Source organism: Stegostoma tigrinum, unplaced genomic scaffold (genome assembly GCF_030684315.1).
Source record: "Stegostoma tigrinum isolate sSteTig4 unplaced genomic scaffold, sSteTig4.hap1 scaffold_222, whole genome shotgun sequence".
NCBI lineage: Eukaryota > Metazoa > Chordata > Chondrichthyes > Orectolobiformes > Stegostomatidae > Stegostoma > Stegostoma tigrinum.
The window spans coordinates 93,499-119,644 of NW_026728159.1; the positions used below are offsets into that span (position 1 = coordinate 93,499).

A 26,146-nucleotide genomic window follows, 5' to 3' on the forward strand; every position below is an offset into this window, starting at 1 on the left:
TATATCTCATAATAAAGGGAGTATGTCTGAAAGTCGTCTCATCCGAAGGAAAACAGACTTGCTCCAGGAAAGCTGCTAAAATATATCAAGGAAAATATATCTGAAATGATTCTAGAAATTTCTGCAACACAAAGATCAAAGGAAACAATAGTTTGATGAACACACTGTTAAGTGTTGCACTTACACATCACATTTTGGAAAACAAACCACACTGATTTTCTACTTCATAAAAAAAATTGTTCCAAGTCTTCATTATGCAGCACTGCAGTGAACTGAAAAGGTGTAGACTTTTAACCTGCATAGAAAGCATGTGCAGAAGTTAAAACAAAAAAAAAAGCCACTTCTGTCCTAAAAAGACAATATTATATTACAAAAGGCCAGGGAAGTTGGAGAATGCAGCATCATGCTTCCTGCAGAGATCAAGTTTTGTCTGTGTTGTAAAAAACAAAAGAACTGTGGGCACTGCAAATCAGCAACAAAAGCAGAAGTTGCTGGAAAAGCTCAGCAGGTCTGGCAGCATCTGTGGAGGCAAAAACAGAGATAACATTTCGGGTCCAGTGACCCTTCCTCAGAACTGTTCTGAGGAAGATCCCCAGTTCTGAGGAAGGGTCAATGGACTCGAAACGTTGAATCTGTTTTCTCCTGCACAGATGCTGCCAGGCCTGCTGAGATTTTCCGGCAATTTTCTTTTTGTTCCCGACTTACAGCATCCGCAGTTCTTTTGTTTTTTATGTCTGGCAGTGCTTGTTTGCTTGTGACCTTCTGAAAGCACAGCACACCCATAATCTTGGCCCTGTGACAGTCCAGCACTCCCTCAGTACTGATCCTCCAACAATGGAGCATTCCTTCAATACTGACCAGCAGCGCAGCACTTTATTTCTGACAGTAGTCTGAAAGAAACTACCTTTGCTTACCGAGAGAGACAGGGAGAGCAAGTGCGTATTCTGTAGGTGACTCAGCATGTATTGTAACCTGAACAAGTCAAACAGTATTTCAGATTAGTTTATAATTAAAGATTATTCTAACTGTCTTCCTGGAAAAGTACAGTCCCTACAACATGGGGCTGATACTAATACACTCACTCAGAAGTGACCCTCCAGCAAAGCAGCCCTGCCTCAGAACTGACCCTGTGACAATGAGCTACTCCATCAGCAGTGAATCTGTAATCACATGGCACTCCCTCAATTCTGAAAACATTACACTGAGGCACTCCTACAAAGGCCTCTGCGTTTTAGGGATTATTTACAGTCATCCCTGTGTTTTACAGGTTATTGAAAGGGGTCACTGTTTTCGGGTTTATTTTCACCCTCCAATCTTGCAGCACTCCCTCAATTCAGGCGTGTAGCAGTAATGTCTCCAGACTGAATCTCGACAAGTGTTGCAAACCCTCAATTCTGATCTGCTCAAAATGAGCCACTGACTGAGTATTGGCCTTCTGACAAAAAGTCACTTATTCAGAACTGGCCTTCTGACAATGTGACACTCGTCCACATCTGACCCTCCAGCAATGAGGTACTGCCTCAGAACTGATCCGCTGACAGTAAAGCACTGCCCCCTCAGTTCTGATCCTCTGACAGAGCTGCAAAACTTCAGGACTGAACTTCTAATCATCTTGTACTCCATCAACTCTGAATCCAATGCACTGAGCTACTGACTCAGTATTTACAGTCTGCTCCTCATACACCCTCAGAATTGACCCTAAGGCAATGTGACCCTGCCTCAGAACCAACTCTGTGACAATGAGGCACTTACTCAGCGCTGAATCTCGAATTGTGTAGCGCACTCTCAGTTTTTAGGCACTCCTTCCAGACTGGCACACTCTCAAGGCTGATCCTGCAGCAATGAGGAATTGCCTTACAACACAGCCACCAACAACAAGGCCCTCTTTAGGACAGTGTCTGATAACGAGGCATTCACTTGGTTCTGAGCCTCTGACAATGAAGCACTTGCTCAAGTCTGACCACATTAAAATGAGGCACCCTCAAACTGATCTGAAACACCTCAGTTTCGACCTTCTGATGGCTCTGAAATGCCTCAGTTTATATCCTCTGACCGGTCTTTTAATTCTGACACAATTACAGTGAAGGTCAGCCTCCGTGCTGACACTCAGAGTACATCACTCCCTCTGACAGTGTTGCACACCCTGAGCATCACTGACAGTTTCAGCGTTCCCTTAATATGGACCAACTCACAATGCAGCACTCCCCTGACATTATTATTTACATTGACGATCTGACAGTACAGCCCACCTCAGTGCTGACCCTCCGACAGCGCAGCATTCCCTCATTACTCACCCTCTGATACTGTAGCCCACCTTTGACAGTGTCACACTCCCTTACTATCGGCCCTTTAACAGTGCAGCACTCCCTCAATGATGACACCGGAACGATGCAGGATTCCCTCAGTCCTGGCTCTGCAACAGTCAAGCATTCAATCAACACTGACCCTCTGTTAGTGCAGCACACCCCTAATATTGATCCTGTGACAGTGCAGCACTCCCTTAATATTGGCCTTCCGACAGAGTGGCACTTTCTTGACGAAGACACTCTGACAATACAGTTTTCCCTCACTGCTGATCCTCTGGCAGTGCAGCATTCTGTCATCACTGGCACCTTGCCAGTGGAGCTACATGCTTCTTATTGACCCTCCACAGTGCAGCACTGCCTCTCTACTGACTCTACAACATTAATATTGATCCCCGAACGGGAGGTTCTCTTTCATACCCACCCCCACAAAGAGAAGCCCTCCCTCATCTTTAACCCTCTGACAGTGCAGCACTCCCTTAATATTAACCCGCTGCCGGTGTGGCACTCCGTTACAGTGCAGAACTCCAACAAAGTGATCATCTGAGTGTCGCGCACACACTCAATATTGACCCTCCAACAGCATAGCCCTCCCTCAGAACTGACCGTCTGACATCCATACACTGATAGTGTCGCAATTCTGTAATATCGACCCCCACCGACGCAGCAGAACTCTCTCAATATTGGCCTTCGGACAGTACTGCGCTACTGATCCTTCGGCGGTGCCTCTTGATATCAATCCTCTGACATTATAGCACTCCCTCAGTACTAACTCTCTGAACGTGCAGCACTCTCTCAGGTCTGATTCTGCGCTATTTCAGCACTCCCACGTCATTAACCCTCTGACAGTGCAGCACTCCCTTTATATTATATTATATTTATCAACTCTCCAACAGTGCACTATTTCCTTAATATTGGACTTCTGATTGGACAAGCTGACAGCATCTCATGTTCTTTATCGACAGAGAGTCAGTTCTGTGGTAGTACCTCATTGTAATGGGTCAGAGTGGGTCTAATCAGTCCAACCCCAAACCTAACCGCGGCTTCAGGCCTAAGCCTAGCCTCAGGCCTAACACTCACCCTCAACCTAAGCAGAAGCCTCAGCCCCAAACCTAAATGTGGTCTGAGCTCTAACCCTAACCATAGACTCAGCCCGAAGCCTAACCTCAGCCTTAACCCAAAACCTCTCCCGAGCCCTACCCCGAACTCCAAACTTAACCTCATTAGTCACCCTAACACAAGTCTCATCCCTCACCCTAACTCTACCCTCATCCAAAACCTCGTCCAATCCTCACACCTAACCCCTAGCCTTGGTCCTAACCCAAACCCTAACCCTCGCCACCCTCTCACGCTAACCCTCATTGTTAATTAGTGAGTACTGAGGTATAGCAGCACTGTCAGAGCATCAGAATAGTGGGAGTGAACTATTGTCAGACTGTCGATACTGAGGCAGTGTCTCATTATAGAAGGGTCAGAATTGAAGCAGTGCCACACTAACAGAGACTCAGTACTGAGGTACTGCAACAGCGTCATAGAATCTGAACTGTGGGCGTGCATTATTGTCAGAGGGTCATGATCTGAGGCAGTGTCTCCTTGTGAGAGGGTCAGTACTGACAGAGAGCCTTCCTTGCCTGACAGTCAGTCCTGAGGCACTGCTTCTTTGTCAGGGGGTCTGGAGGGACAGTGTCTCATTGTTGGTCAGTCCAGTGTGAGGCAGTAGATCATTGGTGGAGGGTCAGTCCTCAGGGTGGGCGGATGATGTGGAGGTGCTGGTGTTGGACTCGGGCGGACAAGGCTGACTATTGACACGCTGCTACAAATGCACTCTCTAGTGCTGACCCTCTGATAAAGGCAAACTCCCTAATTGCTGACACTCTGCCAAGTAGGCACTGGCTCAAACAGACCCTCTGACAATAGGCCACTGACCCTCTGATAGAGCTGCAGTACCTCAGTGAGGCAGTGGCACTCCTTGAATTCTGATCCCATTACAATCAGGCACTGCGTCAGTACTGACGCTCTGCCAAAGAGGTACTGCCTGAAAACTGATCCAATGACAATGAGGCACTCCATCAGGACTTACCTCTGACAGTGCTACATTACCTCTGTACTGACCTTCTAAAATGGGTGGCACTCCTTCAATTCTGACCCCCTTACAACATAGCCCTGCTGCAGTGCCGACCCTCTGACAACAGTGCATTCTCTGAAGCCTGATCCCCTCAAGATGAGGTCATACTTCAGTATTAACACTGACAAAGAGTCACTTCCTCTATATTGACCCTCTCATCGTGCAGCACACCCTCAGTTCTGATCTTACGACAATGGGGCACTTTTGACCAGCTGACAATGGTGCTCTCCCTCAGTTCTGACACCTCCACAGTTCTGCACTACCTCTGTACTGACTCTCAGTACTGACCCTATTCTGATCCATTACAATGAGGCGCTGCCTCACTTGTGGCTGGATAACAATGATGCACTCCATCGATTCTGCGCCGCACACAGTGCTGTAATACTTCCGTACTGCCCTGTAATTGTGTGGCACTCCCTTAATTTTGACCCCCTTACACTGAGGCTGTGCCTCAGTATTCACCTCTGAAAATAATGCACTCCTACAGATCTGGCCCTCTGATGCTACTGCAATAACTTAGTTTTTATCGGCTCGTCACGTGGTTAGCTTCAATGCTGATGCCATTACACGGAGGCAGTTTCTCAGAACTGACCTTCTAACAATGGCACTCCCTTCGGACTGTCAGATACAGCCACACTACCTCCGTTTTGACCCTCTCATCACGTGTCAGTCCCTCAATTCTGAACTCCTCACAATGAGTCGCTAACTCAGGACTGACCCTCTGACAAAGAGGCACTCCCTTAGGGCTGACCTTGCACCAATCAGATACTGCCTCACACCAAACCCTCTCGAATAATGAGGCACTGCTTCAGTACAGACCCTCTGACAAAGACGCACTGCCTCAGAACTGACTCTCCAGCTATGGCGACCGGCCACAAAACGGACCTGCTGACAATGAGGCACTTCCTACCATCTCCAATCATGTGGCATATCTCTAATCCTGTGGCCCTCTCTCAGTTCTGTCGCCACTGCATTGAGGCATTCCCTCTTCGTTGATCCTCTGAACTCCCTCAAGACTGACCATCCACCGTTGATGCACTACCTCAGATCTGACCCACCGACAGTCCTACAATCTGTCACCATTCCATGTAGCATTCCAGCAATTCTGACCCCATTTCAATGAGACGCTGTTTCAGATGGTCACTCTGAAAACGAAGCGCATTCTCAGGACTAAATCTCTGAAACTAAAGCACTTCATCAGTACTAACTCTCTGGCAGGCAAGTATTGGGGGTTAGGTGAGGGCTGAGGTTAGACTTGGAGCTTAGGCGAGGGTTGGGGTTGAGGCTAAGCGTTAATTGGGGCTGTGTGTTACGGTTCATTTTAGGGCTGAGGCCACAGCTAGTGGTAGGACTGAGGCTCACTTTAGGGCTGAGACTAGATGTTCGGCCTGAGGATCAGCATTAGGGCTGAGGGCAGGGAAGGTTTACGCTGAGGATAGGGTTAGGGTTAGGGTTAGGGTTAATGCTGAGGTGAGGGTTAGCCTGAGGCGAGCGTTTGTATGGGTTTAGGGCTGAGGCTGGGTTTAGAGTCAGGGTTCGGGCAAAGAGACGCTGCCTCAGAACTGACCTGCTGACAATTAGCCAGTACCTTAGGTACTGATGAGCTAATAAAAAGGCCCGCTCTCAGCACTGACACTGCAGCAATGAAGTCTTGCCTCACAACTAACTCACAAAGGGCTCATAATTGAGCAAGTGCCGAATGATGAAAGGGTGCGGACTGAGGTGTTGCACAACTGCCAGGAGGGTCAGAACTGAGGTATTGCATCATTATCAGATGGTCAATACTGCAGCAGTGGCCCACTGTAATAGGGTCAGAAAGGTCATACTGAGGTCTTGCAAGATAGGGTCAGAACTGTTGGAGTGATTCATTATCAGAGGGTAGGCACTGAGGCATTGAAGCATTGACAGAGGGTCAACACACTGTCTGTATTGAACATGTGGCAATAATGTTCTGACTGCATAACATCAAGGCACTGCCTCAAAACTGACCCTTAATACTGACCCTCGCACAGTGCTGCATTGCCTCAGTCGTGATGCTGCATTCGTGTGGTACTAGCAGTTCCAACCCCATGAATAGGATGGGCTGAAGGGTAACATTTCTTGATATTTGCGAAATGGTTGACTTTGAATGAGTCCTGTCAGCATTCCTGTTTTACAGTTAATTTTATTTCTGTAACTGGTTTTTTTCTTTGCCAAGTCGTTTGTTACACCGGAGCAGAGGGAGCATTTTGTTCCTCGGCACTGGACGTCATCTCGGAATGAGACCGCGAACGGTGCCAGGAACAAACTCAGCCTCCAGGCCAGCCATTGATCGAGGGGTCCCTCACGGCCACAAGAACATGAGGCTTATTCTTTTTTACTCTCTACTTGTTATTCTTTTTAATTACTCTTTCTCCATCTTTTATTTCCTCAATAAATGTTCATCTTTCAGAAAATTGGCAAGCATTCCTTGAACTGCACTTGATAGAATCACAAAAGAACCACTTCGATGCACGCTGTCATCAAAAACACACCATTATTATGAGCCACTGCCTCAGCATTGATCCTCTGACAATATCGCACTACCACAGATTTGATCCTTTGACAACGAAGCAAGGCCTCGGTATTGAAGCTCTGACAATGCTTCAATCCCTCAGTTCTGACCATCAGACAAGGAGGCACCTTTATTTCTGACCCTCTCACAGTAGCAATATCTCAGGACTGACCTTCTATTTGTATGGCATTGCCTCACCTTAGAATGAGGTGTTGCCTCAGTCTTGACCTTCTGACAATAATGCACTCCCACAGTTTGGACCCTCTCATATTGCTGCATTTCCTCAATACTGACACTAAAAATGTGTGGCAGATCTTTAGTGCTGATCCTTTTACAAGGAAGCATTGTCTCAGTATTGACCATCTGACAATGATGAACTCTCACAGGGGTCAGGACTGAACCCCTGTCAATGAGGCACTTCTTCAGTGCCCGCACTCATTATTCGCCTTCTGACAAAGCTTCAATACCTCAGTACTGACCCTCTCACAGGGCCGATCTTCTGTCAAATCTAGAGAATTAATACAGAGGAGGTGTCTCTTATTGGAGGGTCTGCCTGAACTCTTGGTTGAAGTGTTCAATAAATTGCTACAACCTGAAAGAAGTAATTCTTCCCTGAATTAATAGGCAGCCAATTTGAAAATGTGGCCTCTGGTCGTAAAATCTTTCACAAATGGGAGTAATCTCTACGGATATACACTATCAAGCCTCTTAACAATCTTAAATGGCGAAAACATAAGATTTTTTTCAATCTTATAAACTCCAATGAATGTAGCCCAACTTTCCTAAGCATAGCAATCCCCTCCGCCATTTCCGAAATCAACCCAGTCAACATGAGGTGTCCGGCCTCCGCAGCACTCGCTCTGTGGCTGTACATGACTTGTAAGTTACCATCCTGCTGCTACGACTCTACTTCTATTTACGATGCAGTCCTCCGTCCATCCGAACATACTACCCTTGAACACACGGGCTCTTTTCTTTTGAGACACCTTATGAGCTGTACCTTATCAAATGCTTTGTTGAAATCTCAATGTACTACATCAACTGGTGGTCCTTCGTCAGTAATGTTTGTTTCCTTCTCAAAGCACTGTAGCAAGTTTGTCAAGTATTATTTCCCCTTTATGAAAAGATGTTAACTCTGTAGGATGTGAAAGCACACTCAGTACCCTGTTATTTCATCTTTCATTGCCGGCATGAACATCTACCCAGGTTGACCTAAATTGGCAATACTTGCTTACTATTTTGTCCAACTATCTTTGGAACAATGGTGTTATGTTCACAATCTTTCAACCCTCTGAGAATTTTCCACAATCTAAGGATTCTTGGAAGATTATCATCAGTGCCTCCATTGTATCTGCAGCTGCGTTCTTCAACATGAGAGGATACAACTCATCACACCCCTTGGATATTTTCTGTACTGATTGGAGTTATGTTTGGAATTCTGTGCAGTGACATTCACTTTTAACAGTTTGCTAAATACTACCAGGAACAGAAATTGTCATCCAGCTGCAACTAAACTAAAGCTTTCAGCACAGAAGGAAGTCTTTCAATTCATTATGAACCTATTAACTCCTGAAAAGGGCAATACGATTTGCCTCAGTCCACAAATCTTCTTTCTCCAACATCCTGAGATGCATTATCCGCATTTCTTCAAATTTACCACAGAATCTGTTTCCCTCACCCTTTCAGCAATACGCATGACAACAAATTGGCATTTTTAGTCCCCCGATAGCCTCCGTTGCACACGTACATTCTTAGATGATTATTTATTTGTGTGCCTGCTTTTTTGCTCGAATGGATAAAGGTAAATTTCTGTTCTTTTGTCATCAGAACTATTGCCTCCTCACTCTCATCTTCCTTGTTTTATCCTGTGCTGGAATATTTAATTTGTTGACATATCTGAAATATGTTGTTGAATGGATCGGGTTTTGTAACATTGCATTCCCCATTGACCATCTACCGATGCCGTTGCTTGTTCTAACAGTTATTATCTCGCAGAGTGGAAAATGCAGTTTGAAATTAATGGAACGTTATCGATGAAGAAGTTGATGCATAAATTGCTGCGATCTTCTAAACTACAAACTCACCTTCAATTCTTTCTCGGTCAGAGCATTATGCCGGCACAAATGAATCGTGTTCTCAATGGGACTTCCAAAACCATGGAATTGAATTTGCACATTGCATTTCTGAAGAGGGAAGAAGAATCAAAGTAGTATCGTGATGAAGCTTCCAAGGCGATGATTGTGTCCTTCAATGAACGGAAAAGTGACTCTTAGATTCATGGAAATATTTCACTACTTCTATAGACATGAAAGGCAAACATTCTCCCTGCAAATGACCCAGTCTCATTTTATCGTATCTTTCTGATTTTACACGCCATGGGATAATCATTGCAGTGTAACAGAAATGTTGATCATGGAAATTTATCACTGTTTTCATAAATAATGGCAAATTTTCAACATCTTGCAATTGTATGAAGGCTCAGTCTCATCACACCTCGCCTGCTGCACAAAGACATTCTTACACTGCTTTGAATGTTAGGGCTGAAACAAAACACAATCATGACACAAATGCATCAACACACGACTTTCAATAGGATCTGATATCCTTGCCAGGCACTGGAGGGGTTGCGGAGACTGGTGAGTGGACAAAGTCGTTCCTCTGTTCAAGCAGGAAAACAGGGACTTTCCAGGAAACTACAGACTGGTGAGTGTCTCATGTCTCAAAAGTATGGGCTAATAAGGGACAGCCAGCATGGCATTATGCGGTGCAGGTTATGTCTTACCAAGTCAGTTGAAGTTTTCAAGGAGGTGACAAGGGTGATCAATTCAGGTAGAACAGTTGATAACATATACATGGATTTTACGAACGTTTTTAACAAGGTTCCTCATGGTATGCTCATCCAGAAGATTAGGATCCATGAGATCCATGGTGACTTGGCCTGCCCATATAAGGCAGACGGGAGCGGTGGAAGGCTAACAAAGATAACACAGTGTAGGGCTGGAGGAACACAGCAGGCCAGGCAGCATCAACAATGTCAGCTTTCCTGTTCCTCTGATGCTGCCTGACCTGCTGCGTTCCTCCAGCTCCACACTTGGTTAACTCTGATTCCAGCATCTACAGTTCTTGCCGTCTCAGTGGTGGAAAGCTGTTTTTCTGGCTGCAGCTCAGTGACGAGTGGTGTTCCGCATCGATGTGGCTTCTGCTGTTTGTGATATATGTAAATGTCTTGGTGGCAAATGTAGACGGGGGATGAGTAAGTTTGCAGATGATATAAGGACCAATGGACTTGTGGACAGCATGGAAGGTTGTCAAAGGACACAGCAAGATACAGACCAATTGCAAACTCGAGCGGAGAAATGGCCGATGGAATTTAATCTGGGCAGGCATGAGGTGTTGCATTTTAGGAGAACAAGTGTTAAGGAAAGGGATACACAGTTAACGGCAGGATCCCAAACAGCAGTGAAGTCCAGAGGGATCTTGGGGTCCTCGATCGTAACTCCCTGACAGTCGCCACACAAGTAGACAGGGTGGTCAAGAAGGCATATCGCATGCTTGCCTTTATGCTGAGGGAAACTCAGTGCAAGAGTCAGGATGTCACATTGCAGCTTTACAAGACTTTGTTGAGACCACACAGAGTATTGCATTCAATTCTGGCCGCCACATTACACTAAGGATGTGCAGGCTTTGGGCAGGGTGCAGAAGAGATTTACCAGCATGCTGACTGGAATAGAGGGTATGAACGAGGAGGAGGAGCTGGAAAAACTCTTCGTTTTCTCTGGGGCAGGAGAAGCTGAGGGCAGGCTTGATAGAAGTCTATAAAATTAGGACATACATAAATACAGCTAACGGTCAGAAAATTTCTCCCCCGGAGTTGAAGTGTCCACTATTAGGGGGCATGCATTTAAGCTGAGAGGGGGGCAAGTTCAAAAGAGATGTGAGGGGCAAATATTTCACACTGAGCATGTTAAAAGTGTGGAATACATTGCCCGGGGTGGCAGTGGATGCAAATACGATGAAAGCATTTAAAAGGGTCTTTCAGTTAAGTGCACGAATATGCAAGGAATGGAGGACTATGGATCAAGGACAGGCAGAAAGGATTATTTCATTTGTTGTCATGTTTGGCCCAGCACGGTGGGCCAAAGGGCACATTCCTGTTGCTGTCGTGTTCCAAGTTTTATGCTCACTTGTATCATGATTGCAAAAAGTAGGATTGGGAAGCATTTTTGAGAAGCGTTTGAGAACATTATTTCACGTCAGGACAAACGGGATAAGGATTAGGTGACACAGCACAAACAGATTTTGGAGCCCATGATGAATCATGGGGACCTCACAAGCACCAATGATCAGAGGGATCTCAGGATCTTGATGTGTATGCCTGTTGATCCCCCAATGTAATGGACGAGGTCGTTGAAGTGGTTTGGAAGGCACATTGGATACTTGTCTTTAGTAGACTTAATATTAAGTGATAGAGTTTCAGAATAGGCAGGGTATGTACAAAATGTTGGTTAGACCCAACAGTGAAGTCAACGATGAGAAAATACAGTGAGACTTGGACAACGATCAGGCTTGGCCTGATAAAGGATAAGTTACATTTGCACCATACAAGTGCTAAGCAGCAATCAGCTCCAACAAGAGAGAATATGACCATATCAAAAAAATTCCATGTCCTTACGCTCACTTCATCCTTAGATTTATTTTTTCTTAAATGTGCAAGTGCTATGCAAGCCATGCAAGGCTACGGGCCAGGTGTTGGAAATCAGGTTAGAACAATTCAGTGCTTGTCCTTGACTGTCACAGAATCCGTGAGCTTAAGAATGTATTTCTCCTGTATTGTAGACTACTGAGGTGCTCGGCTATCCACTAAACCAAGGTTAACACTGATCTAAAACTAAACTGGGTCAGTTATAGAACCAGCAGTAGCCAGGTCCATGGTACAAACCACCCTGCTGTGGGACAGGGTCAGGTAAATCCAAGTGAGCGAGCGTGGTTGGAGACTCATTCATTGGGGGCATAGATTCTGTCGCCACATTTGAGACACCAGGGCTGTGTGTTGCTTCCCTGGTGCCAAGGTCAAGGACATCTCTGAGTGGTTGCAACAAATTCTTAAGGTGGAGGGTGAGCAGCCAAAGGCCACCGCGCACGTTGGTACCAATGACATGGGCAGAAAGAGGGAAGACATCCTGCGGACTATGGACAAGGAGTTAGCAAACAGGCTGAAAGGCAGGACCCAGAGGGTAATAATTTATGGGTTGCCACGAGTGCCACATGTTCGAGAGTTGTCATAGAAAGACAGGTGAGATGAATGCATGGTTAAGGAGCTGGCACAGGGGGCAGGCTTTCCGGCTCATGGATAATTGGGACCGTTTCTGAGCAAGGGGTGACCTGTGCAAGAGGGATGGGAGGCAAGACGCTGTGAGCGGGACAGGACAGAGGGGACAAGTCGTTGTGAGCGGGTTACGACGGAGGGGACAAGTGCCTGTGAGCAGATCAGGAAGGAGGGGCAAGTCGCCGGGAGGGTCCCCGTGTGCGGGTCAGGGCTGCGGGGGAGGGTTCCCGTGAGCGGGACAGGGCTGCGGGGGCAGGTTCCCGTGAGCGGGTCAGGGCTGCGGGGGAGAGTCCCCGTGTGCGGGTCAGGGCTGCGGGGGAGGGTCCCCGTGTGCGGGTCAGGGCTGCGGGGGAGGGTCCCCGTGTGCGGGTCAGGGCTGCGGGGGAGGGTCCCCGTGTGCGGGTCAGGGCTGCGGGGGAGGGTCCCCGTGAGCGGGTGAGGGCTGCGGGGGCCGGTCCCCGTGAGCGGGACAGGGCTGCGGGGGCAGTTAGCCGTGAGCGGGTCAGGGCTGCGGGGGCAGTTAGCCGTGAGCGGGTGAGGGCTGCGGGGGCCGGTCCCCGTGAGCGGGACAGGGCTGCGGGGGAGGGTCCCTGTGAGCGGGTCAGGGCTGCGGGGGACAGTCCCTGTGAGCGGGTCAGGGCTGCGGGGGGGGACAGTCCCTGTGAGCGGGTCAGGGCTGCGGGGGCAACTGGCTCTGAGTGCGTCAGGAGAGAGGGCGCAAGTCACTGTGAGCGAGTCAGGACAGAAAGGGCAAGTCGCCGTGGACGGGTGAGGACTGCAGGGGCAAGAGGCTGTGAGGGGTTCAGGACAGCAGTGGCAAGAGGCTGGGGACAGGTAATGACAGAGGAGGCAAGTCGCTGTCAGTTGCTAAGTACTGCAGGGGCAAGTGGCTGTGCGCGGGTGAGGACGGAAGGGGCAAGTGGCTGTGTGCGGGTGACGATGGCGGGGGCAAGTGGCTGTCAGGAGGAGGGGGTGGCGGAGGGTGGGGGGAATAGGAGGAGGAGCGGGAGGGTGGGGGAAATGAGGAGTAGGAGAAAGGGTGGGGGGTCAGGAGTAGCAAGGGTACGGTCAAAGGATTGGGGGGGTGGGGCGGGAAGATGGAGGAAAAGGGTGGGGGGGGGAAGGAGGGGGTGGAAGAGGGTGGGGGTGAGAGGGGAGGATGGTGGGGGAGGAGGAGGGGGAGGAGGGTGGGGGGAGTGGAGGAGGAGGAGGTCGTGGGGAGTGGAAGAGGAGGAGGAGGAGGAGGAGGACAAGGAGGTTGGGGGGAGTGGAGGAGGAGGAGGAGGCGGAGGGTGGGGGGAGTGGAAGAGGAGGAGGAGGAGGCTGGTGGGAGTGGAGGAGGAGGAGGAGGGTGTTGGGAGTGGAGGAGGAGGAGGAGAAGGAGTAGGAAGGAGAGGGAGAGGCTAAGTAGGAGGATGAGGAGGAGGGTGGTCGGGGGGAGGAGGAGGAGGGGGGAGAGATAATGGGAACTGCACATGCTGGAGAATCCAGTTTAACAAAGTGTGGAGCTGGATGAACACAACAGGCCAAGCAGCATCTCAGGAGCACAAAAGCTGACGTTTCGGGCCCAGACCCTCTCTCACAGACGGGGATGGGGTGGGGGAACTGGAATAAATAGGGAGAGAGGGGGGAGGCGGACCGAAGATGGAGAGAAAACAAGCTTCAAAATCTCCCCTTCCCCCACTGCATCCCAAAACCAGCTCAGCTCGTCCCCTCGCCCCACTGCATCCCAAAACCAGCTCAGCTCGTCCCCTCCCCCCACTGCATCCCAAAACCAGCTCAGCTCGTCCCCTCCCCCCACTGCATCCCAACCCTGTTCTTCCTCTCACCCATCCCTCTGTCCCACCTCTCGCCACACCTCCATTTCCTACCTCTACCTCATCCTGCCTCCTTGACCTATCCATCTTCCCTGGACTGACCTATCCTCACCCGACCTCACCTATACTCTCCTCTCTACCTATCTTCTTTTCTCTCCTTCTTCGGTCTGCCTCTCCCTCTCTCCCTATTTATTCCAGTTCCCTCTCCCCATCCCCGTCTCTGATGAAGGGTCTAGGCCCGAAACGTCAGCTTTTTGCTCCTGAGATGCTGCTTGGCCTGCTGTGTTCATCCAGCTCCACACTTTGTTCACGTGGATTCTCCAGCATCTGCAGTTCTCCTTATCTCTCCTCCTCAACTCCTCTATTGCCCCCCAGCCCACTCCTCCTCCTTCCCCCCAACCCTCCTCCTACTCCGTGATAACAAAGGAGGAGCAAGAGGAGGGTTGTGGGGGGAAGCAGGAGGGTTGGGGGGAAATGAGGAGGGGGAGGAGGGTGGGGCGGAGAAGGAGGAGGGTTGAGGGGAATGAGGAGCGGGGTAGGGGCTGGAAGGAGGAGGGTGGTAGGAAGGAAGGAGGAGGGTGGTCGGGGGGGGGAAGGAGGAGGAGGAGAGCGGGGCGGAGAATGAGGAGGGTTGGGGGGAATGAGGAGGAGGGTAGGGGCTGGAAGGAGGAGGGGGGTAGGGGGTGGAAGGAGGAGGGGGGTAGGGGGTGGAAGGAGGAGGGGGGTAGGGGGATGAAGAGGAGGGGGGGAAGGAGGAGGAGGGTGCTGAGGGGGGAGGCGGAGGGTGGGGGCAAAGGAGGTTGTGGAGGAGGGTGGTGGGGAAAGGAGGAGGAGGGTGGGGGGTGGAAGGAGGAGGAGGGTGGGGTGGTGGAAGGTGGAGGAGGGTGGGGTGGTGGAAGGTGGAGGAGGGTGGGGGGTGGAAGGTGGAGGAGGGTGGGGGGTGGAAGGTGGAGGAGGGTGGGGGGTGGAAGGTGGAGGAGGGTGGGGGGTGGAAGGTGGAGGAGGGTGGGGGGTGGAAGGTGGAGGAGGGTGGGGGGTGGAAGGTGGAGGAGGGTGGGGGGTGGAATGTGGAGGAGGGTGGGAGGTGGAAGGAGGAGGAAGGTGGGGGGTGGAAGGAGGAGGAAGGTGGGGGGTGGAAGGAGGAGGAAGGTGGGGGGTGGAAGGAGGAGGAGGGTCGGGGAAAGGGGGGTTGGTGGGGGAAGGAGGGGGGTGGGGGGGAAGGAGGAGGAGGGTGGGGGGGAAAGGAGGAGGGGGTGGGGGGGGAAGGAGGAGGGGGTGGGGGGGGAAGGAGGAGGGGGTGGGGGGGGAAGGAGGAGGGGGTGGGGGGGGAAGGAGGAGGGGGTGGGGGGGGAAGGAGGAGGGGGTGGGGGGGGAAGGAGGAGGGGGGGGGAAGGAGGAGGGGGTGGGGGGGGAAGGAGGAGGGGGTGGGGGGGGAAGGAGGAGGGGGTGGGGGGGGAAGGAGGAGGGGGTGGGGGGGGAAGGAGGAGGGGGTGGGGGGGGAAGGAGGAGGGGGTGGGGGGGGGAAGGAGGAGGGGGTGGGGGGGAAGGAGGAGGGGGTGGGGGGGGAAAGGAGGAGGGGGTGGGGGGGAAAGGAGGAGGGGGTGGGGGGGAAAGGAGGAGGGGGTGGGGGGGAAAGGAGGAGGGGGTGGGGGGGAAAGGAGGAGGGGGTGGGGGGGGAAAGGAGGAGGGGGTGGGGGGAAAGGAGGAGGGGGTGGGGGGGAAAGGAGGAGGGGGTGGGGGGGAAAGGAGGAGGGGGTGGGGGGGAAAGGAGGAGGGGGTGGGGGGTGGAAGGAGGAGGAGGGTGGGGGTGGAAGGAGGAGGAGGATGGGGGTGGAAGGAGGAGGAGGATGGGGGTGGAAGGAGGAGGAGGATGGGGGTGGAAGGAGGAGGAGGGTGGTGAGGAGGATGAGGAGGGTGGTGAGGAGGGAGGTGGAGGGTGGGGGCAAAGGAGGTTGTGGAGGAGGGTGGTGGGGATAGGAAGAGGAGGGTGGTGGGGATAGGAAGAGGAGGGTGGGGGGGTGGAAGGAGGAGGAGGGTGGAGGGGTGGAATGAAGAAGAGTGTGGGGGGAGGGGAGATGGAGGACGAGGGTTGGGGGGGGGGGGGGGGAGAAGGAGGAGGGTGGGTGGGGTGCTTGAGAGTGGGTCAGAACTGCAGGGGCCAGTCGCTGTGAGGTCAGGACCGAGGGGGCAAGTCGCCGTGAGCGGGTCAGGACCGAGGGGGCAAGTCGCCGTGAGCGGGTCAGGACCGAGGGGGCCAGTCCCTGTGAGCGGGTCCGGGCTGCGGGGGACAGTCCCTGTCAGCGGGACAGGGCTGCGGGGGACAGTCCCTGTCAGCGGGACAGGGCTGCGGGGGACAGTCCCTGTCAGCGGGACAGGGCTGCGGGGGACAGTCCCTGTCAGCGGGAGAGGACTGCAGGGGCCCAGTCGTCAGCAGATGTACTCTCTGACTAAGTACACTGTTTTGAAGGCGAGAGGTCCAATGATATCAGTTAAGCCCCCCTTGTTTTTGTATTGTGTACTTCTGACATATGCGCAAATGGACAACCTCACTCTCCTGCAAAGCTGCAGAATGAATCATGCTGCAATATTTGTCAACTCCCACGTGAGCACTGATACGTTCATAAATCTCACATCAATAACCTTACCTCTCAAGCTTCTCGCCTTCTAGAACTGTTTGTACTAGTAAATAACTCAAGCGAGGATGTTTGGCAAAGTGTTTCTTTGATCTGAACTTATTTTTCAGCACCTTGCTGAAATCACGCACATCTTCACCTGATGTTGTCTAAAAATGTAAAATAAATCAAATTTAGTTAAGAATTAATAATGAACCAATCTACTCAACTCACTCTATAATCCACGCTCTCCCTGCTAAATGTCTTGGAAGATGTAAAATTAAAGAGTCTGCAATTCTGAGGGAAAAAGTCGCTATCTTTCTGTAAGATTATGATAAAGGTTAGATATGTCTGAATGTGAGTTTCGAACAATTAAGCTTGAGTTTCATACAGTCGTACAGCATGAAAAAAGATCCTTTGGTCCAACCAGTCTCTGCTGATCACAATCCCAAACTGAACTAGCTACACCTGCCTGTGCTTGGCCCATATCTCTCCAAAGATTTCTATCATCTTTCTATCTTCTGGCTACAACATCACCTCAACAGAATTCTCCATCTTGTGGTCAAATACTAAAACTATACAATTAACTCATTTCAAATGATACACAGATCCAGGATTCACATTAGTGGCCTTTCTGGTTGAATTGCTAATTATTTTAACAACAGTGCATTTTTTGTCCAATTATGCCATGTATAATTACTGATCCAAAATTCATCTCATTGGGTTTTTTTTTGGTTTTTCGTAGAGTCGAAGATGAGATCAATACATTGGTGAGAAATTATCTTGATTTGCAGATTCAAAGTCACTATAGTCCCAGACGGGACCACAGGACTGCTCTCCCAGTGGACAGAGAGATAACTGGAGGTGGTTTAAATTGAAGGTTGCCACACCTCAGATGAGGAGACAGGTTGAGAAGGAGACTCCTTCATTGTAACTTCAGACAGTGTAGTATTCCATGCTGTTGGTATCATTCTGAATTACCAACCAGCCAACTGAGCTAACTGGCTCCCAGGCAAAATATACAATCAGTTTGGATAGATATGAACACCAAAGGAAAGTCGTCACAGCTGTGACAGTTTCAGATTCATGCATCCCCTGACAGAAGACACAGTCCAGGAGAGCATACAGTCTATAGACCAAGAGGTAATCGGATCTTGGAAGAAAGATGTTACAATAAACTGTGAATCCAATTGGCACAGGTAGCATGGAGGATTCTTTTTATATTCACGGGATGTGGATGTTGCTGGCTGACCCCAATTATGAGGAAGGGACAGCTGGAGGGAGGAACGGACGGCTGGAGCAGGACGGCGGGGGGGGGGGAAGGAGCAGGACGGCGGGGGGGGGGGGGAAGGAGCAGGACGGCGGGGGGGGGGAAAGGAGCAGGACGGCGGGGGGGGGAAAGGAGCAGGACGGCGGGGGGGGGGGAAAGGAGCAGGACGGCGGGGGGGGGGAAAGGAGCAGGACGGCGGGGGGGGGAAAGGAGCAGGACGGCGGGGGGGGGGAAGGAGCAGGACGGCGGGGGGGGGGAAGGAGCAGGACGGGGGGTGGGGGGGGAAGGAGCAGGACGGGGGGTGGGGGAGGGAAGGAGCAGGACGGGGGGTGGGGGGGGGAAGGAGCAGGACGGGGGGTGGGGGGGGAAGGAGCAGGACGGGGGGTGGGGGGGGAAGGAGCAGGACGGGGGGTGGGGGGGGGAAGGAGCAGGACGGGGGGTGGGGGGGGGAAGGAGCAGGACGGGGGGTGGGGGGGGAAGGAGCAGGACGGGGGGTGGGGGGGAAGGAGCAGGGGGGGGTGGGGGGGAAGGAGCAGGGGGGGGGTGGGGGGGAAGGAGCAGGGGGGGGGTGGGGGGGAAGGAGCAGGGGGGGGTGGGGGGGAAGGAGCAGGGGGGGGAAGGAGCAGGGGGGGGTGGGGGGGAAGGAGCAGGGGGGGGGTGGGGGGGAAGGAGCAGGGGGGGGTGGGGGGGAAGGAGCAGGGGGGGGGGTGGGGGTGGGGGGGAAGGAGCAGGGGGGGGAAGGAGCAGGGGGGGGGTGGGGGGTGGGGGGTGGGGGGGAAGGAGCAGGGGGGGGGAAGGAGCAGGGGGGGAAGGAGCAGGACGGGGGGTGGGGGGGGAAGGAGCAGGACGGGGGGTGGGGGGGAAGGAGCAGGACGGGGGGTGGGGGGGAAGGAGCAGGACGGGGGGGGTGGGGGGGAAGGAGCAGGACGGGGGGGGTGGGGGGGGGAAGGAGCAGGACGGGGGGTGGGGGGGGAAGGAGCAGGACGGGGGGGTGGGGGGGGAAGGAGCAGGACGGGGGGTGGGGGGAAGGAGCAGGGGGGGGGGTGGGGGGGAAAGAGCAGGGGGGGGGGTGGGGGGGAAGGAGCAGGGGGGGGGTGGGGGGGAAGGAGCAGGGGGGGGGTGGGGGGGAAGGAGCAGGGGGGGGTGGGGGGGGAAGGAGCAGGGGGGGGGTGGGGGGGAAGGAGCAGGGGGGGGTGGGGGGGAAGGAGCAGGGGGGGGAAGGAGCAGGGGGGGGGGGTGGGGGGGGAAGGAGCAGGACGGGGGGTGGGGGGGAAGGAGCAGGACCGGGGGCGGGGAAGGAGCAGGACCGGAGGCGGGGAAGGAGCAGGACCGGGGGCAAGGAGGAAGGGAGATGAACACAGCAGACAGGCTGACATCACCTCTACACCCAGAATATTCAGACCCTTCAGAAGCGTTTCTCCCTGCGACTCCTGAAACAGAGACTCGCAGCCATGCGCCGGCACCTCCACACACTGCAATCCAGCCCCAGCTCAGAGCCTCCCTCTCCCAGACCTGCACATGACCCCTGCTGTTTTTTATCCGCCGCAGGATCCACAGACTGAACACCCAGTTCCACTCGGCTTTACTGGACACCAAAAATCCTAAGTACAACCAACTCACGGGTCCCTGCCTCCCACAAGAGGATTCCTGCGCCTCCCAAATCCCGAGTCTGTACAGGATTCCTGCGCCTCCCAAATCCCGAGTCTGTACCTGCCCCGCCGCCATTGACCATGAAAACACGGCCGGAGACCCCACCGATGACGTCACATCCACCTCCGCCGGCCGCACCACTTCCGGAACCGCTGCTGCACTCACCACCTCCACTTCAGGTACAACACCTCACGCACCACCCTCACCGCAGCTGCTGCCGCCCACCCCGATCCTCCAAACGCCGACGGAACCCCGCCCACGGCCGACGGACCCCCGCCCACAGCCGAAGCCGACGGAACCCCGCCCACGGCCGACGACCTCATCGCTCCGCCCACAGCCAGCAGCCCCAGAGGAGACAGCAACACCTGGCCCTGCCGCAGTTTACCGTCTCCCCAGACCCTCCCACTGACTGAGGACGAACGGTCAGTCCTCAGGAAGGGCTCACCTTTGTCCCCTACAACCACACATCAACCAATACCAGTCCCGACTGGACATAGAGCAGTTTTTCCACTGTCTTCGCCTCCACGCCTACTTCTTCAACCGGGAGCCGAACCCTCCCTCCACTGACCCCTTCACCCTCTTCCAACACAAGTCCTCCTCCTGGAGACCACCCCCAGGCCTCCTACGCTCCCGCAACCTCTCCTTCTCCAACTGCCGTCGAGACATGAGCCGCCTCAACCTCTCCACCCCTCTCACCCACTCCAACCTCTTCCCTGCAGAACGGGCCAGCCCTCCGCTCCAACCCCAACCTCACCATCAAACCCCCAGACAAGGGTGGCGCAGTGGTAGTATGGCGCACTGACCTCGAATCGCCGAGGGCAGACGCCAACTCTCTGACACCACCTCCTACCGCCCCCTTGATCATGACCCCACACCCGAGCACCAGACCATCATCTCCAACACCGTTCATGACCTCATCACCTCAGGGGACCTCCCACCCACCGCCTCCAACCTCATTGTTCCCCAACCCCGCACGGCCCGTTTCTATCTCCTTCCCAACATCCACAAACCTGCCTGCCCTGGTCGACCCCATCGTCTCAGCCTGTTCCTGCCCCACCGAACTCACCTCCACCTATCTGGACTCCATTTTCCTCCCCTGTGGTCCAGGAACACCCTACCCTACGTCCGTGACACCACCCACTCCCTCCCCCTCCTCCAGGACTTTCCAATGTCCTGGCCCCCAACACCTCATCTTCACATGACGTCCAGTCCCTGTACACCTGCATTCCGCATGCAGATGGCCTCCAGGCCCTCCAATTCTTCCTGTCCCGCAGGCCCGACCAGTCCCCCTCCACCGACACCCTAATCCGCCTTGCCGAACTCGTCCTCACCCTCAACAACTTCTCTTTTGACTCCTCCCACTTCCTACAGACTAAGGGGGTGGCCATGGGCACCCGCATGGGCCCCAGCTATGCCTGCCTCTTTGTAGGTTACGTGGAACAGCCCCTCTTCCGCACCTACACAGGCCCCAAACCCCACCTCTTCCTCCGGTACATTGATGAGTGTATCGGCGCCGCCTCTTGCTCCCCAGAGGAGCTCAAACAGTTCATCCACTTCACCAACACCTTCCACCCCAACCTTCAGTTCACCTGGGCCATTTCCAGCACATCCCTGACCTTCCTGGACCTCTCAGTCTCCATCTCAGGCAACCAGCTTGTAACTGATGTCCATTTCAAGCCCACCGACTCCCACAGCTACCTCGAATACACCTCCTCCCACCCACCCTCCTGCAAAAATTCCATCCCATATTCCCAATTCCTTCGCCTTCGCCGCATCTGCTCCCACGATAAGACATTCCACTCACACACATCCCAGATGTCCAAGTTCTTCAAGGACCGCAACTTTCCCCCACAGTGATCGAGAACTCCCTTGACCGCGTCTCCCGTATTTCCCGCAACACATCCCTCACACCCCGCCCCCGCCACAACCGCCCAAAGAGGATCCCCCTCGTTCTCACACACCACCCCACCAACCTCCGGATACAACGCATCATCCTCCGACACTTCTGCTATCTACAATCCGACCCCACCACCCAAGACATTTTTCCATCCCCACCCCTGTCTGCGTTCCGGAGAGACCACTCTCTCCGTGACTCCCTTGTTCGCTCCACACTGCCCTCCAACCCCACCACACCCGGCACCTTCCCCTGCAACCGCAGGAAATGCTACACTTGCCACCACACCTCCTCCCTCACCCCTATCCCAGGCCCCAAGATGACATTCCACATTAAGCAGAGGTTCACCTGCACATCTGCCAATGTGGTATGCTGCATCCACTGTACCCGGTGTGGCTTCCTCTACATTGGGGAAACCAAGCGGAGGCTTGGGGACCGCTTTGCAGAACACCTCCGCTCAGTTCGCAACAAACAACTGCACCTCCCAGTCGCAAACCATTTCCACTGCCCCTCCCATTCTTTAGATGACATGTCCATCATGGGCCTCCTGCAGTGCCACAATGATGCCAGCCACCCAAAGGTTGCAGGAACAGCAACTCATATTCCTCCTGGGAACCCTGCAGCCTAATGGTATCAATGTGGACTTCACCATTTTCAAAATCTCCCCTTCCCCCACCGCATCCCAAAACCAGCCCAGTTCGTCCCCTCCCCCCACTGCACCGCACAACCAGCCCAGCTCTTCCCCTCCACCCACTGCATCCCAAAACCAGTCCAACCTGTCTCTGTCTCCCTAATCTGTTCTTCCTCTCACCCATCCCTTCCTCCCACCCCAAGCCGCACCCCCATCTACCTACTAACATCATCCCACCTCCTTGACCTGTCCGTCTTCCCTGGATTGACCTCTCCCGTCCCTACCTCCCAACCTATACTCTCTCCACCTATCTTCTTTTCTCTCCATCTTCGGTCCGCCTCCCCCTCTCTCCCTATTTATTCCAGAACCCTCACCCCATCCCCGTCTCTGATGAAGGGTCTCGGCCCGAAACGTCAGCTTTTGTGCTCCTCAGATGCTGCTGGGCCTGCTGTGTTCATCCAGCCTCACATTTTATTATCTTGGATTCTCCAGCATCTGCAGTTCCCATCATCTCTGACATCAGCTTCCCTGCGTCTCTGATGCTGCTTGTCCTGCTGTGTTCATCCACATCAACACCTTGTTACCCCCCATTCTCCTTTGTTTGTGTTTTCTTGCTCTTCCTCCCTCCCTCTGATTCTCACCCCCTCTCTCACCTCTGCTGGCTCTAATTTCACTCCCTTGTCATGTTCCCTTATTTCCATCTTTCTGTCCCTTCTCTCTCTCTCTCCGCCCACAAACTCACTCTGGCTTTATTCACAGTGGGAGAGAGTACAAGAGGAAAGGAAACCAAAGCACGCAGCGCCTTCGGCTGAGAGAGAAATGAAGAAATGCCGGAGATTTTCCAAACCCTGACGCAGGGGTTGCCTCTCTCTCTCTCGACAGTCTCTGTGACTGCCCCATCAAACCCCACACCCATTCCCGTCCCATGGTGTCTCTCCACAAACCCACCTCCGGGTAGAAATGCAAACACAAGTTGCTGGAAATGCTCAGCATCTGTGAAGAAAAAGTCCCGAGGTAGCGTTTTGGGTGCGATGACCCTTTCCCTCAGAGCTCCGGCTAGAAATGCTCCAGGCTCTGAGACAGGGTCCCCTTGAGGTCGGAGAGCTGCGGCTCCATCTCGGCTGTTCGCTTGGCATCAGGAGCTCCCCTCAGCCCCTGGAAGGGGTATGATCACCCCCTAACCTTATACTGACAGTGGTTGTGTCCTTCCCTCATCCCCGGGAGCCCCTCCTGTCTTCTCACCTTGTCGCCGGGGTGCTATTCGACGACGGAGGGCTGTGCGATAAAGATCCTACTTCCCACAGCGGCAGGGGGAGGTGGCATCCCTTCGCTCCTAAAACACCCCCTCCCATCCAATCTTGTGGCGATGGCTGTTCGGCTGCAGAAAGTGGCGCTGCCCGTGACCCCAAACCTCCCTACAACACCCCTCTCCTAATCCGACCCTTTTGCAGTAGCTGTCGGCCACTCAGTCACTGGGCTGTACAATAGTGACTCTCCCCATGTCCACTCACTTCCAGGACGGCTATCCTCCAACCCCGACCCCATCCCATCCGCCTCCTTCCCTTTACCATGTGGTACGAGAGCTGCAGGCTGGAGCACGGGAAGCTACAGAAACCCGCGCAAGGCTGGATAATAGACACCCTCCCAATGTCCCCAGCCTTCCCCTCACCCGGGGAGGGGAATTCTCACCCCCAAAACATCCATTCCCAACACCTCACTTTGGGATCGGAGCGGCGCAGGATGTGAAACAGGGACCGTGCTCATGTCCCCAATCCTCCCTTCACCCCAAACCACCACCCCCAGCTTACCTTGCAGTAGGACATAGTTGTAGGCTGCTCAGCTACGGAAGGCGTCGCGGACCCGTGGCCGGATGCTCGGGGAGCGCGGGCTCGGTGCCAGGCAGCTGTGCCCAGGCGCCGGGTGAAGAGGCCTTCTCCCACCTTGGATCCCCGCTCCCGACGCAGGGCCGAGCCACTGAGCAGCGAGCGCTCCAGCAGCCCGGATGCCTGCTCCCAGCCCGGTGGTCACGCTGGAGGCCGCTGGAGAACATGAGGTTGTAGGGGTCCTGGAGCGTGGTGCGATGATCCCCGCTGCCGAACAGCTGGGTCCTCAGAACCCTCCTGGGAAAAGGGATCCAGACAGCGGACTCGTCGCCGAGGGAGAGCCAGGGAAAGGCGTGAGTAGGAACAGGAGAGGAAGGGGATTTACTGAGAGGGAGAAAGAGACAGACTCTGTGTGTGTGTTTGTGTGTGTGTGAGAGAGAGAGAGAGAGGATTAGAAATGCAGTCTGATTGCGGATGGGTTGGGTTTAAATAGAGATTTTTAAACTTCGTTCAAAAAAACTCACAATGCTCCCTGCTGAGCGGGTGGAGAGGCTCGGATAGAGAGGAAGAGAGACACAGGGGGGCGGGGGAGAGGGGACAGAGAGAGGTTCACAGGGAGAGACGGAGAGACAGGGGAGAGAGAACGGCAGAAGCACACACAGAGGGAGCCAGATACAAGACGAGAGATAGAGAGGGGCGCACACAGAGACCAAAGAGACAGAGTGAGAAAGGAGAGAGGAGAGAGACAGAAGTGCACAGCGAGGTGGCAGAGACAAGACGACAGAGAGAGACAGAGACATAGAGTGAGGCACACACAGAGAGTTGGAGAGACAGAGATTGTGTGTGTGGCGGGGGGTGAGTTTGGAGAAAATAGGAGAGAGAGAGACAGAGTCGTCGAGTTGTACAGCAGGGAAACAGACCCTTCAGTCCAACTCCTCCAGGCCGACCAGACACCGTAACTGACTAGTTCTGTTTGCCAGCCTGGAGCCCATATCCCTCCAGCCCCTTCCTATTCATGTGTCCCTGCAGGTGACTTCTCAATACTGTGAGTATAACAGCCTCTGTCACTCCTCTGGCAGTTCATGCCACACACAAACTACACTCGGGAGAACACGTTGGCGCCAAATCCCCCTCCCATCCTCTGAGAAAAGGAACCGGAAATGACATCACCAACCCAAGGAAACCGGAACACTTAAAGAGAAGGCAGGACCGAACTCCAGCGCTTCCCCGGATGCTCCCTGAAGATTTTACCCGGAATGGTGCCGAAACGTCTGCAAACTAACCTTCCAGCTCAGTGAGCAATCTTACATCCAGAACCTCAACCCTGAGCTACAAATCTTCTCAAAACTCGATAATGCTTTGCCACTTGATTAACAGGTGCATCCTTTTTTTAAAAAAAAATAAACTTTTTTTGCTGGATGTATGACTGACTGGCCAGTGTTTATTGTCCTTCCTTAACTGAGCCTTGGGAGCTCTGCAGACCAATGCTATCAACGTGGATTTCACAAGCTCCAAAATCTCCCCTCCCACCACTGCATCCCAAAACCAGCCCAGCTCGTCCCCTAATCTGTTCTTCCTCTGACCGATCCCCTCCTCCCAGCTCAAGCCAAACCCCCATTCCCTACCTACTAACCTCTTCCCGCCCCCTTGACCTGTCCGTCCTCCCCAGACTGACCTATCCCCTCCCTACCTCCACACCCACACTCACCTCAACTGGCTTCATGTCCGCCCCTTTTACTTAAGACCAGAAGACATCGGAGTGGAAGTAGGGCCATTCGGCCCATCAAGTCCACTCCACCATTTAAATCATGGCTCAGGGGCATTTCAACTCCACTTCCCTGAACTCTCCCCGTTGCCCTTGATTCCTCGTGAGATCAACAATGAGTCGATCTCTGCCTCGAAGGCATCCAACGTCCTGGCCCCGACTGCACTCCGTGGCAATGATTTCCACAAGCCCGCCACTCTCTGGCTTTACAATTGTCATCTCATTTCCGTTTCAAATTTACCCCCTCTAATTTTTAGGCTGTGCCCACGGGTCCTAGTCTCCCGGCCTCACGGAAACAACTTCCTAGCGTCCACCCCTTCTGAGGCAGGCATTATGTTGTAAGTTTCTATTAGATCTCCCCTCAACCTTCTAAACTCTGATGAGTACAATCCCAGGA

General features: G+C 53.3%; 1 protein-coding gene across 1 annotated transcript; it reads right to left on the reverse strand.

Annotated features, from left to right (window-relative positions):
- LOC132207950 (utrophin-like) lies at nucleotides 1-24,158 on the reverse strand. The gene is made up of 4 exons (XM_059643755.1): nucleotides 23,970-24,158; nucleotides 16,750-16,886; nucleotides 9,046-9,206; nucleotides 1-295 (listed from the first exon to the last, which is right to left on the reverse strand). The coding sequence occupies exons 1-3, from the start codon at nucleotides 23,982-23,984 to the stop codon at nucleotides 9,098-9,100; spliced, it is 261 nt and encodes an 86-aa protein (XP_059499738.1). The 5' UTR covers nucleotides 23,985-24,158; the 3' UTR covers nucleotides 1-295; nucleotides 9,046-9,097.
- Between the last annotated feature and the right edge of the window lie 1,988 nt (nucleotides 24,159-26,146).

Excerpts from the sequence above, each read along its gene's own strand:
- LOC132207950 (XM_059643755.1), bottom strand. Across the intron at positions 9,207-16,749 it reads GAAGGCGAGAAGCTTGAGAG|GACACAATCATCGCCTTGGA; the intron begins GTAAGGTTATTG and ends CGTTCATTGAAG.